The sequence below is a fragment of the Mesitornis unicolor genome, unplaced genomic scaffold (genome assembly GCF_000695765.1).
Source record: "Mesitornis unicolor isolate BGI_N332 unplaced genomic scaffold, ASM69576v1 scaffold49950, whole genome shotgun sequence".
Lineage (NCBI taxonomy): Eukaryota > Metazoa > Chordata > Aves > Mesitornithiformes > Mesitornithidae > Mesitornis > Mesitornis unicolor.
Genome location: NW_010159929.1, coordinates 1 through 21,382, shown reverse-complemented (window position 1 = coordinate 21,382; position 21,382 = coordinate 1). Strand labels below are relative to the sequence as shown.

The window sequence follows — 21,382 nt, the reverse complement described above, 5'->3', positions numbered from 1 at the left end:
CTTGCTCTTTGTATGTTTCAGAGAATAAGACATACAATACTTATGAGAAATAACAAACTACAGTAGCAGATGACTAATCTGCTTGTAATGCATGGGGAAGCAGATGGAAATTGAAACAGCAAAGTCTTCCATCCTGTTTTTCTACTTGTGATCAACAATAAATTTACTCTCAAATACTGGTTTTACAAAGAATACTTAGCTTTGCTACTAGTGACGCTTCCATACCTCATCTTGCTTCAAGAAGCACCTTCCTCTCCAGGCAACCAGCCAGAGCCCTCGTATTAACATTTCTCAGCTCAGACCATTTTTATATTATTTGGCCATCCATGTCTTCCACATAGCTCTAATACTAACTCCAGCATCGCCTGGCAGTATTTCTTCCTCAAGCTTAAACAAAACATTAGTGCAATGAATAAAACCAACTCAAATATGCCTTTAATCATCCTGAAAATTAAGTTTCACTGATGAAGTTTTGCTTTTATTTACAAAGACAGAAATTTACAAAAAACTAGACATCCTTCATAATTAAATTTACTAAATAAAGATTAAATCCTGAGTTAGCAAAAGTTACTGCTTCACTGAAGGTGCAGAAGCTGCTTACAGGCTTTTTTATGGTTTTGGCTCCCAGTATGAATTCCTCACACAGCATTTTTTCAAAGCCTTAAATCCAAGGCCAAACACAAGATAAAAATCAAAACAGAGGAAGACTGTAAATATCAGTGCAGCTTTAGTTAACTAGCTATGCATCAGCTAGAGTACAGTACAAAACATCTGTTGATACTTAAGACACGAGAGTTACGAACTAAAACTATTTTTCAATTAATTAATAGCACTTTTTAAAAAATAATGAATGTGTAATATAGCGATCGTAGTTTAAAATCAGATGCAATCAAGTGAGTGTTGATTAACGCACATAATGTAGAAAGACCCACTGGTTTTAAGATACTGATGGCCAGTTCGTTATGATTACAGTAAGTAAACCTCCTTCCTTAGTCCCCGAGTCAGCTGACAATCTTCACGAATGCACTTTCCAGCAAATGAATCTACTTCTTGCCACTATCACACACAGCTACAGAGCAATTTGAAGGAATGAACCAGGGAACAGTGGTCCCTCACAGCTCACACAAACTGAAGTTGTCAGAAAATCTTCTTTCACAAGCCCTGCAAACCTAGCACTAGCATGTTTTCACTCAAAATTATGATGCATGCACAAAATCTGCCTGGCAGGCGATTTGGCAATACTCATGAGATGAGCAAAATACTAATTTGTACAACGTGCAGTGTGGTATTGATGTCACAGAATGTTCTATATATAGTTTGGGAAAAAAAGCATGAAGAAGTTTATTCAGGTACACAGAGTTCTTTGAATTTCAGAAACTAACATTAACTAACTGCACTGAAAAAAAACTGGGAGTATTAAAAAAAAACCCAAAGAGGTCAATGGCTTCTGAACTAAAAGCTTGTCAATTAAAACTGGAAGATATTCTAAATCACTCTCAGCCATTTATAAAACCCATCCTGTGGAAATAAAACAAGAGCAATGAACAGACATTAGACATCTTTAAAGAGATGACTCTTCTTGGTATTTTTCCTTATGATAAGCAAACAGTATTTTAAGAAACAGGTGAATGTGTTAGCAAAGTCCAATACTGTCACATTACCAAAAGTCTTTCCAGAGGAGATAGCAAAATTTAGCCAGTTCTAATAAATCAGAAGATAACTTGAAATCTAGAGTAGATTAATTATAAGACATCCACATAAAGGAGTAGGGACTTGACACTAATACACAAGAAAGCAAGTCACATGCTCATATACAGATACTGAAAGATCCTAACAGGAGCAAAACCAGAAGATGATAGTTCAATCAAACTTACCCACTCAAGATGTAATGTTGAAGAGACAGGCAAAAGGGAGCAACGAAGCTTTAATAGAAACAATATTATCTGGAAAAGATAATCTAGATAAATAATCGCCATATTCCACCATAATATAAATTCTTTCTGCATAGTGCATTTGCCAAGGACTGGGAATGCAATCTAAATTAGCATCACAGCTTTCAGTGAGTTCATCCGCTGACAAAATCTGTATTTAGGACTTTGCCTCCTCTGCCTCTCACCATGTGAACAAGCATCTTTTAGCTGAAGATAGGACGGACAGGATTGGTAGGTGATAGTCCCCACATGTGCGTGAAGTACAGTTATATTTTACATAACATCAAAATAATTTCATGAGACCCTTTAATTACAATTGCCATCACATTATGCTAATGATACCTCCTCAAATGCAGTTTTCATTTTAGGAAACCCACTAGTCAAACTGCCACTTCAGTGGAAGAACCAAGCTGAACTGTATTCACATTGACACGAAGTATTACTATATCCCCAAGAAAGCAGTAGTCTTCAAATGGTCAAACTGCCAAAGAAATACTATTTGTTGTGCAAGTACTTCAAATTCTTGTGAAAGTCTCTGGCATCTTCACTTCAGCAGCATTCTGTGTCAGTGAGATAATCCCATTAATGTTGCATTACTGCCAACATTAAAAGACAAAGAGGTCATAAGTGCAGGACCAACCAGAAGAAAACGTCCAGTTTGGAAACCTCTCCAGTAAGGCATAGATTTGAGGCGATTTTTGATCTTCCCCAAAAAAGTAATGTGCTGCTATGGCAAGCGAGACTATTCCATCAGAATGCTTTTCTGGAGCCTGAAAGTGAGAAAAGGGCAACACAGTCTTTATGATTGTTTATGGCTTTTAAACACAAGATCAATCCAGATGTACTTTTCTACACAATTAGCATCTATGCAACAAACGTCATCCTGCTGCTCTTTGTCCTACATGCTAAAACACTTCCTATCTTCAAATGTATCAGTCTGATTATACAATGCATTGAACTTTCAACTAGGTATTCAGATCACAGAGCTTCTGACATGTTTCTAACTCCAACATCTTTATCTGTTTGTTTTCCTGACAAAACAAGACACGGACTCCAACACAGCATTTATACTGATCCCTCTACTGTGAATCCTTGGGAGGAAAAGCCTTTTCTGCCTAGCTTTGCCACTATCAAAAAAGCCTGTCATGCTGCAGATTCCTGTCTGCTTTTATCAAGCACCCTCAGAGGATTATTTGGTTAAGTGTTTAGACTGCATGATCTAGGAAGGAACAAGGGACTTTCTGAACTTTCCAAGGTTCTTGTAGTGTTTACTCAAAGAATAAGATACTCTTAAACCTATAATAAAAACACACAGATCTACAAAAAGGTTCTTCATTGGTTAGGTAATGGGGGGTGGAAATCATAAATCTCACTGGAACAGCAATGCTGGAAGCCTTGCTTCCAACTGAAAAGAATATAAAACAAAATATAGAAAACAAAGCTTTTACAACTCTCTTCAGTTTCAATACAGGTAACTTTCCCACCAAGGATGCCCTGTAATTTGCCAAAACCAAACAAACAAGATACATGAAAAGGAAACTACTCACAATAAGAAAAATAACTCTGAAATAACAGTAATAAAGATAAAACTTCAAGAACTATGAGGTTCAGTTCAGAGAAATCCAAACGTACAACCTAAGACCCTGGAGACAAGAAAAGTATTCTCACTTTGGCTGTTCGGCAAGTTAGTGGACTAAGCATCAAAAGTACATGAGAGTTCATACATGAACTTAAAGGACAAATGAAAAGAGGGAACCAAGAATTAGGATCTATCAAGTAAAGCCAAGCTTAAGAAAGCTACTATGACATCTTTCACATAAGAACGCAGAAATGGTGCCAAGAGGGCAGACCAAAGGACATGGTGTTTCCAGTGGTGGCATACTCACTGTCAGTTCTACCCAGAAGTGCCATGGGGTAGCCTGCAGCCCACGAGAGTAGAACACAAAGTAGTCTCCTCCCACACTGGCCACCGGGATACCATCCCCAAGGGACCAGGAGGACAGAGCTGACCCTTCATGTGGCCGAACGTACAGTGACATGTGACTTGGACCTGCAGAGACAGGGATATGTTCTAGACATATGAACAGGTGGAGTCATACCATCTATTTTACAATAGAGTAGCATGTTATCTGTGTATTACTACGTGTGGCTTCAATTATTTCTAAGTGATAAATGCGATGATGTAAGAGAGGGACAGAGCTCAGATCAAGGCCTACTCAAAACAGACAAGGTTATCAGTCCCACAAATAACTGCAACACAACACCCACAGCATTACAAAATTGAATTCATTCATGCCAGTCTTGCAGAGCTCACTATCTTAGGAATGGCACTAGGACCTGCAGTAGTAGAGTTGAAACCCAATTTATTATGGGCATAAAAATAAACACAAATCACAAATCAGAAGCTTTAGTCACTCACCAGATATTTCAAAGTTTAACCTCACAGAGTTCCAGGGCATCTGCTCCTTGGATAGAACTTTAAAGTGAATGGGGCTTCTTGGAAAAATTTCTGGAGCAGGAAGATACCAGTTTTTCCTGTTAAAAAAAAGAAAAAAAGTTTTTAACTTATTCTTAATGCAACAGTCAGAGGTACTAAATATGAGAAGCCAAGAAAAACTTTGTGTAGTATAGCTGGCTGTGCTGTCAGAAATTAAATATTCAAAATCTACTAATTCTAGCAGAAGGAAGGTTAAATTAGCAGCTTGTGACCAGGGCATATTAATAGGAAAGTAGTCACCAATGTGTTTATTACCTTCATCTGCCTTAATTTACAAAACAGTAAAATAAGTAAGAACATTTGCATGTTCAAACTGCTACACTTTTGCTCACAAGATTTCTGGTGTATGAGAAACAGTTGTAGCAGCTAGCTTTCTTCTGTGGAGACCAGCTACTCTAAGACTTCCTCTCTCGTCAGCTGTGTTGAGTTGGGGAAGAAGGGAAGTGATGTACAAACCCCTACTCTGAACTGTGCTTTAAAAGGCCTCCCCCTTCACCTTTTTCTCCACTAGTGCTGACACTGATTCTTCACACAACTTCTACAGCTCCCGCAGCAGACTGAGGAATCTCTTGGCAGAGATTCTGGTAGAAGTCCCTGCACCTAGACAGTTCAAGTGCCTTCTGAAGTGGAAGGATCATTTACTTTTAGACCAAGATTAGCCTTACTTTTTCTTCCCTTACATAAGCAAGACTGCATAAATGACCAATGTGCTTGGGCAGTTAAGTGCTCAAGCGAAGCAGCATTCACACCAACCGAAACATGAAATGCACTGGCAGAATCCAAGGAAAGCCACAGAAGGGAGCCTGCTCCTCACATGAAGTTCTAATGGTGTCATTGATTTCAGGTACATGAGGAGTTATGTGAGATATTCCATTATAATCAAATCCATTAATCCATATACCAGAGTCACTTTTAATCACATTTCCATCTAGATCATGAAACCTCCTGCTCGTGTGCTAGAAGGAGGGGAAAAAAAAAAAAAGAGAAAGATACACAGAAACATGATGGAGCCTGTGCAGTTCGCAAGAGTCAGAAGGGATTCTGAAATACCCTCTGTGTCAATCCTTAAGGTCTACTGCATTTTCAGTATTCACTGAACACATATCTGAGTATGAATATATATAGATAGATAATTACTCAGATAAAAGAAACATATCACAAAAACTACCTACATTTAGAAGATGGCTATAAGTCATCAGACTGTAAGCCTGTATTTGCTCATCTCCCATCACATTCACTTTAACTACTTATTCAACTCTCCCTCTAAAAAAACCTGCTCTTCTGACACAGTTGAACTGAACAGATGAACATGGAAAATATTAGCAATTCTTTCAAATCCAGAAACAATCATTGTGGGGAGGGAATGACACAGGAGCAGGTTAAGCTGTGAAAAAAATAAAACACTCTTCCAACCAACAGAAGCAGTATGATATGCAAGACTTATCTTACCTGGAGAAAGACTCGCTTAGGCTTTGGATTAGCTGCATCAGAACTGTAAGGAAAGAAGACTCCACTACAAACAAGAATCAGAGTGACTACAAACACTGTAGTTAAAGTTATTAGTGTCGTTTTTGTACTTTTGACAAGGTAAATGAAGTTTATCTAGAGAAAAAAAAGACATCCCAGTTAGAAAACTGCAAGACTGAAAAACAAGACACTATTCATTTAACTCTACAATCCAGTTATGGAACTGAAAGTACATTAAAAAGGTACTATTGCAAAGACTGACACAAGACACGTCTTTGTAATCTCAGTATTTAAAAGCAAAAGAAATGAAGTGAGTACTTCATGGAACTTTCAAAAATTTCCTATTTTTTAAAACACCTGCCTACAAACCTCTAGAACCTTTGCAGCAAGGACAGCAGCAAAAGCTTCACCACCTAAGAATGTCTTTTTAAAGTGTAGTATAGATATTGTTCAGCTATACAGAATCATAAAATGGTTTGGGTTGGAAGCGACCTTAAAGATCACCCAGCCCAACCCCCCTGCCATGGGCAGGGACATCTTTCACTAGATCAGGCTGCTCAATGCCCCAAACTGTACTTCACCTAAAATGAATGCCTATACTCCACTTAAAATTAATTCCAGCATTAAATTGCATATTTTACACCAATCTTTACTACATCATCATAGAGCAGATACATTTTTGTGATGCCTGTTTCGATGACTTTCCTTTGCCCAACGTAAGACATGAAATCTCTGACATGTTTCTTAGAAGTTTCCTGTAACATTTAAGATGTTGTCGAAGTAGCTTCAAGTATTAATTTAGAAAAAACATTGATTTTAAACTCCAGAGAAAGTTTAAAAGTTTTAAATGTTTACAAATTCTACTTACAAAATAGGATGACAGAATCACAGTGATAACCACAATAAATCCTGCCAATACCACATCTGGTGGAATTTCTGAACCACTTCGTCCCATGATAGGAGTAAACATTTCAAATATAGTCCAACTAAGATACATCATATACAGATAGGGAACAAACATTCCCAGCAGGTACATCATGACAAATTTCACTGTGACACCTATAGGTGACAGGAAAAAAAATTAAGACAAAAAATAAAAGCTTAAAAGGACATAAACACTCAGCTTTCCTAATACATCCATATACTGCTGCAAGGCCCAGTACACAATACTAGTCCTCATCTCTGACATGGGTATCACAGAACCACACAGAATCACAGAATGAGTTAGTTATGAGGAGTTGGAAGGGACCTCGAAGGATCATCCAGTCCAAACCCCCTGCCAGAGCAGGATCACCTAGACTAGGTCACACAGGAACACGTTCAGGTGGGTTTTGAATGTGTCCAGAGAAGGAGACTCCACAACCTCCCTGGGCAGCCTGGTCCAGTGCTCTGTCACCCTCACAGTGAACAAGCTTTTCCTCATGTTCAGGTTGAACCTCCTATGCTCCAGTTTGCTCCCATTGCCCCTTGTCCTGTCATTGGCTGTAACTGAGAAGAGCCTGGCTCCTTCCTCCTGACACTCGACCTTTATGAATTTATAAACATTAATGAGGTCATAAACATTAATGAGGTCATAAACATTAATGAGGTCAGTGAGGGTATGGAAAGGGAATCTCATTTTGCCTAGCCAGTGCCAATATAACTATTTCAAAAACACCACAACAATATTGTTGTATTACAAAAAAAAGTTTAAACAGCTGTTCTGTCCTAAACATTGTTTAAATATTACAGTATTTTAACAACCTTCACTGTCCATCAAAGTATTTGATCACTTATTAATAACCCCATGTGTAGCATTGTTCTTTTTACTCTGAGACACAGGATGTTTTTTAGTGTATTTTTTAAAAAGCATCTCCATACTTTCAAACTGTCTTTAGTTCAAGAACACTGTTACAGACAAAACTGTCACGTGTACTTTGACTATTCAAAGTTCAAAAGTTTGAGATTTCTTTTGCTTAAACAATAGAGTTCAGAAGAAAACACCCAATATACAATAGCAGGGGCAGAGGTTTCAAAATACAACCTCCCTCATTCAAAACTCATACCTTTTTGGCTGAATTCTTTATGGAACATCATCTTAGTGAGTAAAGGAAAGGCTACCCATAACGTACAAATGAATGCTGAACAAAGGCCCATGTGAGTAATCATAGCCAATGCTATAGACCAAATTATCAATGAGACATCAAAAAAAGTATCTCCCAGGTACTGCTCATTCATATTCTGTAAGAAACAAAGCAAATACACTTGTTACTGAGCATATTCCGTGTATCACATCTCATGAGAACACATAGAAAAATCCTTATTTCTTATATATAATTGTTTTACTTGGACAAAACAATTTTGACAAGCATCATCTCACCATTTTTACCATTTAGAGTTATCTATGAGAGCATACTTTCATTTGTTAATTTTTAAAATCTGCTCTGATATAGCTTGAAAGAGAGATTACATGGGCTAGGGCAGAGGGAGGAACGGAACGTACAAATGACAGTGTCAAGAAAATGGAAGGCTAATGTTTCTGGTACACAGGCATATAGGGTCTTTTTCATAAAAGGCATTGGTATTTGTGAAGCTTATAAAAAAGATACATACTACTTATATGTGAAAAAATGATCTACATCTCCTGAGATTCTAAACCTGGTTTTGAACAGCAGCTGTTAATACACTTCTTATATAAGCACTGTTATTAGTGCACAAATGTTATACTTGCGCCTTTACATGTCATGCCACAGCTGTAACTTCAGAAGTCTGCTTTTTAAAATATACTATCCATAGGCATCCATGATGACATCCATGGGCCAGATAATACGTTTTCAAAAAAGAAGGAAGCTTAACCATCAAGAAAATGGTTTCATTTTGTGTCTTGTTTTTTTTTTTTAAGTTATATGGGCAATATCTGTAGTACAAGATTCTTCATTGTAATCCTGCTAGCAGCAAGTAGGACTGCCTGTGTCAACACTGGCTATTAGAAAGCATCCGTTTCAGTTTTGGGCTGGTAAATCAAAATTAAAAAATAAAAAAGGAGGAGAAGGAGAAACATATGAGTTGCCAAACCTATTTCAAAACAAAAAGCTTATTAATTCCAAGTTCTTGAGCCACTAACACCCTGGCATTGCCTGTGATAGCCAAGTAAGAAATAAGCTTCCAAAATTCTTATACAACTCTCAAGTACAATTTAAGATAGAGGCAGCATAAACTGTACAGTGTACTGCAAGCTTCAACATACAAAAAAATTTAAGAGCCTCATGATAATGCACTGGTTGATCTGCTGATCAGACCACCAGCAGGAAAGAAGTAGATCCAGAGCCTGGAAAGGTTAGCAAAAGTACACTCTCTCATCAGCTCATCCAAAAGACTAGAAAACAGTAACAGCACATCTATCTTATAAATGACTCATATTTTCCACAAAGAGACACCACCACATACACGTATTTGTTAACATATGTATAGCAGTTAACACTATCCTTCCCCAAAAACTTAAAAACGCCCTTTCAGGTAAAGACACAATGGATCTGCCCAGAACTTTCCATACAATCAAATTTCAGTAAATTCTTAACATTCTTCAAATGGTTGGATAAAGCTTTATTTGGCTGACAACTTTGGTTTCCCAAATTCCCTTGCCCAAAGCTCATACAAATGGCTGTGAAGATAAGTAACAGCAAGTTGGGTAAGTATTGCTGTACCTAAAACCCAAACCTAACAGGCTCAAGTAGTCAACTTCTGCCCTGGAAGAGTATCATCTGTCAGATACCTCAAAGCACCACCTCAAGGCCCTATTTGTTTTTAACATAAAACTGTTAAACTATTATCTAGACAAAATAATTGTTATGAGCTATGATTATGACATCATTATGCACATTAAATCATGTTAGTTACTCCGTAAGAAAGAATTCTAAGCAAAAAAGGAAGGTAGACAGTAATCATGACAAATGAGAGCAATGGAAATCCTCACCAAGCATTGCAGGGGCCCAAATGACCTTCACCTATAGAATAGACTATGGATTATCAAGAGCTCTGTTCCACCTCCAGCTGCAGTCAAATAACTCAGACCAGAATAATCATACAGGCAAGGGTGACTACTCAGATTTTTACCACAGCTTCACTTAGAAAGCTCTGTAGAACATAGATTACTAAATTAGAAGGGGGCATGACAGAACTAGAACTTCTGACACATGTAAGAAAAAAGCTCTTGTATGAACCACCTGAAAAAAAGACTGTATTATTTGCTTAGAAGGGTATGAATACAAATGACATCACCAAAACAATATGCATAATAAAAGGACAGAATAAAACAGAGAGAACTGGGATGCCAAGTTTCATAACAAAATATAAATGATAAATCAGATTAAATAAGAAATAAAAATATTAAAAGATACATAAGGAGGTACTATATCAAAAGAAATTATTAAATTTAGGGAGCCTGTGATACAAAATGCAAGAGTCTGGTAAGATTCAAAGAACTTTTGAGTATATATGAAGATTGTGTAATTATCAACAATCTTGAAAGGTATCAGAAAACCTAAATTCTCCAGCTGTTGCTCTGATCTCTTGTCATTGAAGTGGTGGTGAGAAGGGAAGATGCAAACAGAGGAAAATCAATACCTTATACCATCATCTGCTAGGCTTTTGCAGTTTTTTCTGAAGCAGCTCCTAAAGGTCATAAGCAAGGAGAAAGCCTTAAATCACGAAGGTCTTAACTCTCTGGTTTAGTAGAGCAATGCCAATGACTAAGCAAAGCATTTTTACAGTAACATTTTAAATACTTCTGTCCAATGAAGAAAACTTTTAGCATTTTTTTAATCAACTCAAAAATTAAGTCTTCCACAGATTAAACACTACGTTTCCCTTCAACATCAGCACCAAACACAAGCTTACCTTGTAGAAGTATTTCTTGGTTAAAGTATGCACAAGGATGAGCTTAGCTGCAGCTGCAGTGCCATACAGAAACACAGAAACATAAAAATGTGTGTACCAAGAAAGGGACCGTCCAATGATGGAGACGAACACTGCCACTATAAGAACCGTCACCAGTGTGGCCACCCAACTTATCACTGTTAAGCCGAATGCAGTGAACAATTTATTCAGGTTATGAACAGCTATAAAGGAGAAAAAAAGACTTTATTCAACAGTCATGTATTCTACCACAGACTATCATTAAGATTCAACTATCCCACAGTGTAATTGCTTTAATGACCAAAACCAAACCACATGAGAAGTCCACTCTGAAGCTTTCTTAACAGCATGGTCTAAATCACTTAGTCTATTTCTTCATAAGGCTTTTTTGCAGTCTTCCCCACAGCAAGATTTATTCTTAGAGTAGTGATGAATTTTGTAATGATAATATTCCTGATAGTAAAAATTTCTCTTGGAAACCTGCTACCACTGTACTATCTGTAAAGTAAAAATGTTTGCCAGATTGGGGCAGGAGGTGCGGTATGTTGGATTTTATTTGATTTTTCTTTTAAACAGGTATGTTCCTACATATAACTGAAAAGGTCTAATTGGAAAATTTAAGTTTTCACACTCTTTATTAAGCTTTGTTATCTTTTTCCCCATTCATTATTTTCTTATTTGCCTTATTTACCACTTGACTATGCACAGGTGTTAAAGAAACATGATTCTGAAGCCCTACCTGTGCTAACAGAATAAACAGAAGCTGACTGGACGTGGCTTGGATGGGCATACACTTTGCTGCGTTAAAAACTGCCTGGATGGCCAAACACAGAGGGTTGTGGTGAATGGAGCTAAATCCAGTTGGCCACCACTCACAAGCGGTGTTCCCCAGGGCTCAGTTCTGGGGCCAGTCCTGTTTAACATCTTTATCAACAATCTGGATGAGGGGATTGAGTGCTCCCTCAGCAGGTTTGCAGATGACACTAAGTTGGGAGGGAGTGTTGATCTGCCTGAGGGTAGGAAGGCTCTGCAGAGGGACCTGGACAGGCTGAATCAATGGGCTGAGGCCAACTGTATGAGCTTCAACAAGGCCAAGTGCCGGGTCCTGCACTTTGGTGCAGGCTTGGGGACGAGTGGCTGGAAAGCTGCCAGGCAGAAAAGGAGGGTGTTGGTGGACAGCAGGATGACCATGAGCCAGCAATGTGCCCTTGTGGCCAAGAAGGCCAATGGCATCCTGGGGTGTATCAGAAGGGCTGTGGTTCGCAGGTCGAGAGAGGTTCTTCTTCCCTTCCTAGCTTGGAGAAGAGGAGACTGAGGGGTGATCTCATTAATGTTTATAAATTTTTAAAGGGCGAGTGTCAGGAGGAAGGAGCCAGGCTCTTCTCAGTGACAGCCAATGACAGGACAAGGGGCAATGGGAGCAAGCTGGAACATAGGAGGTTCAATCTGAACATGAGGAAAAGCTTGTGCACTGTGAGGGTGACAGAGCACTGGACCAGGCTGCCCAGAGAGGTTGTGGAGTCTCCTTCTCTGGGGACATTCAAAATCTGCCTGGTCGTGTTCCTGTGTGACCCAGTCTAGGTGATCCTGCTCTGGCAGGGGGTTTGGACTGGATGATCTTTCGAGGTCCCTTCCACTCCTAAGGTTCTGTGATTCTGTGAAATAGTTTATAGAGATACTAAGCAAGTTTTGAGTTTGTTTTTTTTTTCCTTTTTACATCTTTACAGAGATTTAATTTTAAACTTCATGAAAGGATGAGACATAACTGTGATTCATAAATGCTGACATCTAGACGTATCATAGTTTTTCTTCATGATAACTATTCACCGTTGATAGATTTATACATGAAACAACTCTGCTGCACACCTAAGATTTATTTCTGAAGTTATCTAAAAAGATGCGTTAATTGCCTGAACACTTCTTCATCTACTAATTGCTACTCATTAAAGAGTAACACAATTATTTTTTTTTTAAGAACTAGACTTACCTCTGGTTTTGGGCTGTAAAACTTTCTTGCTTAAATAAAGAAAAGCAATTGCTGCTGTAATATAGTTCATGATGGTGCCAACACGAGCAGGATAAGCCAGGACAAATAAACCAAATACATCAAAGAACACAACATTTCCATGCCGATACTCAACAGATTTAGCCAACTTATCTGATGTTGCTAGGTATTTTAGCACAGCTAGAATATTGTCACCTATTAAAAAATCAGATGTACAACATCAGGGTTTGCGAATTAAAACACAGCACTCTTTTAAATATAAGCATTCTTAAAAATAAAACTGTACTGAGATATCCACAAAGACGTAAATAGACACATGATCATTCTGAAATAGGTATTTGGTGGTACACATAGCATAGTATTTTCATGAGTTAATCTATACAGCTGTAACTAAAATGAGTATACTTGGGAAGGTTCATGTATTGAAGCTGTTGCAATTAAAGTAGTAGTCAGGCTTTCAGCCCATAAACCCTTCTTCAGATCTGATACCAAATAACTGGACTTCAAGGCTAACCCACAGAAGAGTTTATAATTTCCTTCTTTTCCTCCTCTTATCCTTGCCACTAGTAACCTTTCCCCTCCATGTTTTAATGACTATGAATTACCTGCCTTTCTTTCCATAGATTATTGTAAGGTAGGCGACAAAATAGCTCATTTTCGTTGTAGCCTACAAGTACAAGTACAACTACCTCTTCCACAGTACAGCTAAAACACATGTAATCAAACGAGAAAAACTGTTTTCAACTTTCACTTTACTTTTACTAGACCTGTATAAGTGCTTACTGTCTGAAAAGTCCGTGTTGTTTGTTCGTTTGGGCTATTTTTGGTTTGGTTGACTTTTTAAAGCTGTGATAGCTTAGCAAGAGATGCTCTATGTAACTACCATGACCAGTAAAATCAGGAATTTGGAAATACTTTGTCTTACAACTGCACTGGCAGTTTAAATGAAAGTGTTTAAAACTCTTACTCAGTGATCATCTAAGTTGCCTTCTGCATAAGCTTAAAGAGAGAAATGTTCAAAATCCTGGAGGCATTTAAGATTATGCTAGTTTTTCTTGAGAAACCAAAAGCCTTACTGCAAATTTTTTTACTGCAGTCTGTCAAAAAGCTCACTATAAGCACAACCTGTCAGTAGAAAATAAATCCTGTTTATCCAGAATGTGTGTGCTACCACATAAGTTTTACTAGAATCCATTCTAAAAGAAAAACCTCTGTTGGCAGATCAGTCTCTATGTCACCAAATTAGCCATAAGCTTCTCCTGATGAACATTAATCAACAAGGAGACTTACTGAGAGAAAAGGAACACAGAATGCTGAACAATCACATATCAATGGCAAGACTATAACATTACTTTGATTCCACAGTTACTTTCAAATCAACTTTACTGGATCATGATAAAGTTTACCTTCCCAAGGTGACCAAACAAATTTCCTTTGTATTTTAAAGACACGCATTCAGTTCTTTGTTCTTTTGCATGTGTCAAGCATGTTCTAAATTTGTTAATAAACTTACAAATTTCTAGTGATTATAGTCTTACAAGAAATTGAAAAAGCAGCCACAACACCAGTCTTCAGTAAATTACTGAATTCTTGAAATACCAACCTGCTCTCTGGATGGAATCGGTTAAAATTCTGTCTGATGTGTCATATTTGGTATGATAAATGTAGCCATTTTCAATAAAAGCCAAATCTATTCCTACAGAGAGAGAAAAAGTACATCTGAAATTATGTACACCTAAAACCTGAAACCAAACATGCAAAAGCCTCAGACATATTTCACACAAAAATGTATAACGTGCTTTCCAGATATTTACTGGTAAAACATCAATAGAGATCCATGCTGAAAAGTAATAAAAAGCAGTACTGTGGAACTTGTCAAAATACCAGGTGTGTTCTTTTTACTTAAAATGTGTAAACATCTTTACAAGTAGCCAACCTGAAAAGTCCTAAATTAAGAGTCCAAGTAATTTGTAAAAAAAAAACAACCCAAAAATATTTGCAAAAAAAAAAAAGGTTTGCTGCAAGGTTAATTATACATTCAGTGTATCTCAAACATATGACCTCTTAGCTGCATATGCAAAAAGCTGCTGTCTGCAATCTGAATCCTCACACTTTTGCAGCGGTTTAACAAATCAGACCTTAATTTTATCAGTGGACAAAGAGGAACAAACTAGTTCTTTACCTCAATTATTTAATTTCTATTTGGTCAGAAAAAAAACAGAGGTCGATGAGAATTCATTTACCATTTATGATCCAGGTATGATTGTGAACAAATAAAGAACAAATTGTACAAAGCGTTCAGCTACTTTATTTTTAGGCTATAAGTATACTTTGGAACAGTTCAGAATACACCAACATATTTTGTTCTAAGAATCAATTTAGAAATATCACTTTTCTTGAATATTATTCCAATGATAACCTGTGCCAAACAGCAAAGATTTTACAGAAGATTACATTACTTTGAATTGTGTTTGCACTGTGTTTCACAATTTTTTCCCACTGGTCATTCTCTGCAGAACAAATAAACTGCAAAGAGATTAGTAAAACCAGAACATGCTGTCCTGTGCTTCATTATGACAATATAAAAGGTAATGAAAATGCATTAGTTACTTAGTCACTATTTTAAAAAAGATAATTTTGTTTTACCCATTAGGCACAGACATTTAATTCCTGCAGGCAGATTATTAGCATCATTACAAAAATGTTTCAAACAGGCTATTTAAGAGTGTACTGTTAATTCCTGGAGTGCTATACTAATTTTCAGGGAACTTTTCCACCAGGTAGTTTCTTTCTGGAAAACCGCAGTCTCCAAAACACATTCTTAAGAACATGCAGGACAAACCAAACCTAAAGGCAGGAAAACTTGCTCCCAAACTGAAAGTCAAACCAAATTTGAGCATCTTTACACACTAAAATGCAGGACATTCTCCTTGTTATAATAAGATAAATGGCTGCATAACATGCATTGGCATGTCTTCTGGTAACACACCTGGAACACTGCCGAAGTCCCTGTAGATACGAAAGTCTGTATCTGCTGGGATGATACCACTCTGAAATACTTCCTGTGCAACCACAGAGGCAAACGGATGCTTGGCTGCAGCTACGTATGCTTGTACCAACCAAGGATTCTCAGGTCCTAAAAAAAGATGAGCAGGAAGTTCAGAACAAATACTTTTTGAACTTCAGTTAAGAAAGGTATCTTTATGGTAACAAGCACATAACACAAAAGAACTCACTAGGGTTTTAACACTGTTAACCTACAGGGTATATGCTAAGTGCATTTGTGTTGACTGAATGACTCCTACTTGAGAAACGTTAGTAACATTTTGGGGGAAAAAACACAGAACTCTGATGCCCTGAGTGTTTAGTGGCAGAGCCGATAAGTCATCTCCCAGAAAAGATCCAGTACTAATGAAGAAGACACAGCATTTAACGGAGCCTCTAATTTATCATCCATGTAACACACCTCAAAATTGTTGTTTAGAGAAAAGTCTCTCCACTAAAGCATTCAATACAAGTAAACAGTTAAGCAGCTCCAGCAGCAGCAGGACATCTGCAGTCCAACTAGGATGGAGCTGAAGTTTAACTGCAGCCTACAAAATAGCAGTTCTGCTGCTTCCTGAGCAGCAAGCAGACGGAGTTGTCATGCCAAGATCTACATACAAAAATTTTTTTTAAACTCCTGTGAAAATTACATAAAGCATATGAAGGTATGAGTATGCAAGATATAATAGATATACAAATCTGTTTTTCTTCTTATTACCTTGATATATAAGGGAAAAAATATAACTCCTGCAATCCTGTTCTACAGAGGCTTCGCACCTTTGAGGAAACTTCTGTGGCAGTGCTTTAGCCTACATCCTATAGCCTATTTGAAAATGGAGAGCAACTTACTTGCAGCACAGGGATAGGAAAGGGGCACAGAAGTTCTCTTGTCTTTTGCTTATGAGTCACTTTCAATGCTCCTTCAAGTCTAGGTTGTTTATAATCAAATTATCATAGTGTAGAAACTGGACACAATGCAAGCTCATACCTGTTTGAAAAACAAGTTCTTTTCCTCCTACACCCGCTGCCTCCAGGTTAATAAAAGCTCTAATTGACTTAGCCCACTCATGTTGTGTAATGAAACCATGACTAGCCTTGACAGGAAAACAAAAAAAAATATAGGTCAAATATCTTCCAAACCAGCCTAAATGTTATTTTCCATCATGTATGATCATAACTCAAGACTGGACAAGCCAGTCAGATCACTTACAACACAAACAGATGCAGAAAATTCAAGTCTTCTAAATAAATTAATACAGACAATATTCTTAATCTAAGTACATTTTTTTCCTTTGAAATCAAATACATTTTCCTCAGAATGTTAAGACTGGCATTTGACTAATATTTCAAAAAAAAAAAAAAAAGCCATATCTGCATTTACTCTTTCTACTGTCAGAGTCTTAATACACAGATTTGATGTATATTTTATGATTTTGGCATATTCTCACCTGCAAAATATTTTCTTCTGCACCATTAAATAAAAAGATGACAGCATGCTGCAGGGGCTCTGATGATTTTGAAAGTGTGTTAAGTATTTCAAGCATCACGGCGCAGCTAACAGCATCATCGCTGGCACCTTAAAACAATCATCAGAATAGTAAGGCTTAGAATGAACACACAGAATTGCAACAAAGACCAGAGAAGAAAAAAGCTTTATGCTATCTCAGTCACTTAATCTGAGGTACAATTATGTCAAGTACATTTTCTGCTACTGCTTGTACCCTGTGTCTATACAAGTTAAAAGCAACAGCAGAAAGAAAAATAATGTTCAAAAGTTGAGCAAGTGAACTACAAGATACCAGATCCAACACTACTGTTCATGAAAAGTAGACTAACCAGGTTACTAAGCAAAGTGAACATTATTTATTTTTCTAAGAACAATACAAATAAACAAGGATATAGTTCTCACAGCATACTCAAATTTTAAAAATAAATACACAAGCCACCCTGAAGCATTCTACACCGTTACAATGTATTCAAGAAAGTGGACAAAACCTCAAAGTGACATAAGGCCAAGACTGCAAAATAAAGGAAACAACATAATTCACACCTTTAAAACATTCTTAAAATGGAAGTATACACTATAATACAGTGTTTTCATGATTAGATGCTTTCCACCACCCTTCTTTGCAGAAAACTCCTTTTGCTCTGAGAGTTCTCTTTGAGTTCTTAATTCAACACTATTCTAGGCTTACTCCCATTTCCTCCCACTTCTTCCCATGCCCCACAATTTTTATATCTTGATCAAACACCTATCTTTTAGCCAAGGTCTCCCATTGCCCCATTTTCCTCACTTTGGTGAAAGTTGTACCATTTCCCTACCCCATTCTAATCAATAAAATTTGGGAGCAAACAGAAATGTAACCTCATTCCTTTTGGCCTGGGTTGCATATACAACACTGACGTGCATTGATACAATCGACAGTGTGATAAACCTCAGCATGCTATTAGGACAGGCTCACTAGCTGCTAAAACTATTTAATTAACACATACTAAAGCAGCTTTTCCAAAGCTTGTAACTTGGCAAAATTTAGACATATCTGCCAGTTTCATGAAAAGGGCATCTTCCTGATACAAACAAATCTCAGCCTAAATTTTAGTGCCAGCTCACTGTATCGAAGTACTCTGGAATAAATAAATAAAACCAAAATCTTTCCAATACATTGTTCTCTAATCCATTTCTCAGAAATTAATGCTTTGGTCTGTGAAAAGCTTTCCAAAAAGCCCCCAAAAAATATCTGATTTAAAGCCCCAATTATATCATTACCCAATTTATGAGGAGTCTACTCTTAGCCACACTATTTTACCTAAATTATGCTGTGTTGAAAACTCAGCAGAGAAGTGACTATAGTTTTCACTGAGATTAATCTGCCTTGCTGTGAAGCTAAGAAAAATAAGTTATTAGTTTCAACAGGCACACAGATTTACATCTGATTAAAGCAGCCATGTAGCCATGGACCACGACAAGCTCACGGAGAAACTATCATCCTCAAACACTTAATAGGCAGCAAAATGGACAGGTTAAAACAGATTTTATGGCAAATATCAGCAACCTAAGAAAACCGCATCTGCAATGATTATGTCAAGGATGTTTCTGCCTTCAAATGTTATTAGAAAAGAATCAAACATGCAATATAAACTGAAAATTTAGTACCATTAGAACAAGAGACACATTTTAGGAGTTTACAGTTTATGTTCTTTCTTCAAAAGCAACTCAAGCTTTCTAACATGGAAAGCCTAATGGTTTACCAACTTTTGCTTTACTCATGTTGGATGCATAAGCATCAGCAAGCAGATTATAATTTTCGAAAACATTACTCATTTATCACTGAGTCCTGCTGATTAGGGTTAAGCAACACATTTTTGGTAATGAAAAAAAGCTGAAATACAAGGCAACAGAAAACAAAAGGTTCTTGCTTAGGCTATGTGCAAGTTTCACACTAAGAAAACAAAAGAGCAGTTCCTCACTGCTGGGGTAAAGGGCTAAGCTGATTTGCGATTCAAGGCAAACATACAGGCTGATTTCTAGCTCCTCCAGATTTCTGCATAATTCTATACAAATCAATATTTCTGTGCAAGGTTGGTGAAATCTTTTACGGAGTAATTGTAAAGAAAGTAATTGATGTAGACATAACCCTGTTACAACCCACAGAAGCAGACACACAGTTTACACAGAGCATCAGTTTAAAGACAGTTTTCAATAATCACTGTATTGTGCTTGTGAAGTATTCTTTCTAAGTCTAGGCAGCCACATTTAGACTATAAATACAGTAACTTGCACCTTTGCAGGTCCCAAATCACAGAGCATGTGTAATAACCATGCAGTTATTAAGCTTAATTTGGAAACTCATCTAGCCTAAATATGAGAAGTTCTGACTACTACTGACAGAAAAAAAGCACATAGAATATGGCAAGTGCTGTGTTTCTCTAGCTAACAGTCACCTGTTTTCTCAATAATGAGAACCACTTGCATGTGCTAAAGAATAGAAGGTTTACCCCCAAAATTAAAGTATCATGTTTACAAAGAAACTTCAGTAAGAGCTGCATTGTTGGTGACTGAAGGTAGTTACCTGTGGGTGTTTTTCAACTGCAGTAACAGGCATACACCTGTGGCTGAGTGCTACAACAAATGTTTCTGTGCAGTTTGCAGTTCCTTATCTTCCTGGTACTGTTACAACCATGTATTTACAAAACTGTTTACACCCTTGCTGCAATAATTACTTAACATGATTAGATTTATAAAAATGCAGAGGGACAAGAGAGTATGCAACAGTGACACTGAAAGTAGCAACAAGAGAGATGTACAGACTATCAAGGCAACAGTACGTTAATTTTTGATGACTAGTCTTTTGAGACAGAAGCTTTGAGTGCAGAAAGAAAAAAAAATGGCATAGCTTAAGGATATCACACTAAAAATCTGAGATAAAGTCCAATACCAGCAAAGGGAGGGGAAAACACAGGACTTGTTAGTGGGGGTTGGAACAGCTTCTGGCACACTGCATCCTGTGAGAGGAAAGGCAGGATTAAATCAGTACAGAAGTACAGAAAGACCTGAACAGCAGGTGGAAGCACTACATGAACTACAAGCATAAGCAGTGAATTACAAGAAAGGCAGGTATAACCAAACTTTCCAGAAATCAAAATACAGTATCTGCAATCTCCTGCTACCAAAGTGTGAAATCCTAACTTCAAAAAGGAGCAACCTGTCACTCTAAACACTGAATCTCACTGAAATCAAGCAGATTAATTGACACATGCAGTATTCCAGCATGTGGCTATAAGGCTACTTGGTATGAGAAGACAGCGAACCAAGTTCTGTGACTCATGTAATAGATACAGAAAGGCAGAATAAATGTGTGGACCTACCCGGGGTATTTGGTACGGAATCAAAGTGACAATTGGACAACACTGCATGCTCAGCTCCATTACGGGGTTCCAGCTTCACTACGACATTGGTTATGTTTGCATAGTAACTAGTAAAGCCTCCTAAAAAGTCAATACTGAAGGAGCCTGTGGGTCTCTGAATGTCTACAGATACCTTGTGAGCATCTGTGTTTTCTCTTTCTATTGCCCTAATTTGTTCTAAGAGGTAGTTAACTGCAAAAACTTCATTTTCTGGACTTCCAACTGTTCTGGGCCCAATTGCTGTTATGTTGTCAAGATATGCCCTGTAAGAGATAAATTACACATTCAGCATCAACATGTTTAACATTTAGTATGTAACTTATCTGTAACATTTTTGTACATTGTTCTATTTCAAAACTCAGAGCAAGTAGAAGAGACTATAGCCAGTCAGATAGTAACTGTAGTCAGCACACCAAAGATCATTATGGTAACTGGCACACAGTAATGATCCTTACTCTGGGCATCTCATCCTACCTATAATGATATTAAACCAAACCACTGGCTTTACAGTAGAGCAAGAATTAAACTCTGGAGGATGCACTGCTTGATCTGCCCAAAACAGCACCTTTCAGAGGCAGCCCATAATGGAGCCAGAGCCCTTACGGTACTTTTACCTACTGCCTGTAAGCACTCGAGAGA

General features: G+C 37.5%; 1 protein-coding gene across 1 annotated transcript; it reads right to left on the bottom strand.

Moving 5' to 3' along the window:
* Positions 1-2,536: 2,536 nt before the first annotated feature.
* On the bottom strand, positions 2,537-21,006 carry ERMP1 (endoplasmic reticulum metallopeptidase 1; the record flags this gene model as incomplete). Its single annotated transcript, XM_010188177.1, has 14 exons — positions 2,537-2,701; positions 3,818-3,981; positions 4,351-4,466; positions 5,182-5,384; positions 5,878-6,030; positions 6,764-6,954; positions 7,941-8,115; positions 10,771-10,991; positions 12,776-12,988; positions 14,397-14,489; positions 15,783-15,929; positions 16,827-16,932; positions 17,287-17,414; positions 20,705-21,006. Coding segments are annotated over 14 exons (2,377 nt in total), but the record flags the coding sequence as incomplete, so codon positions are not given.
* Positions 21,007-21,382: the final 376 nt, after the last annotated feature.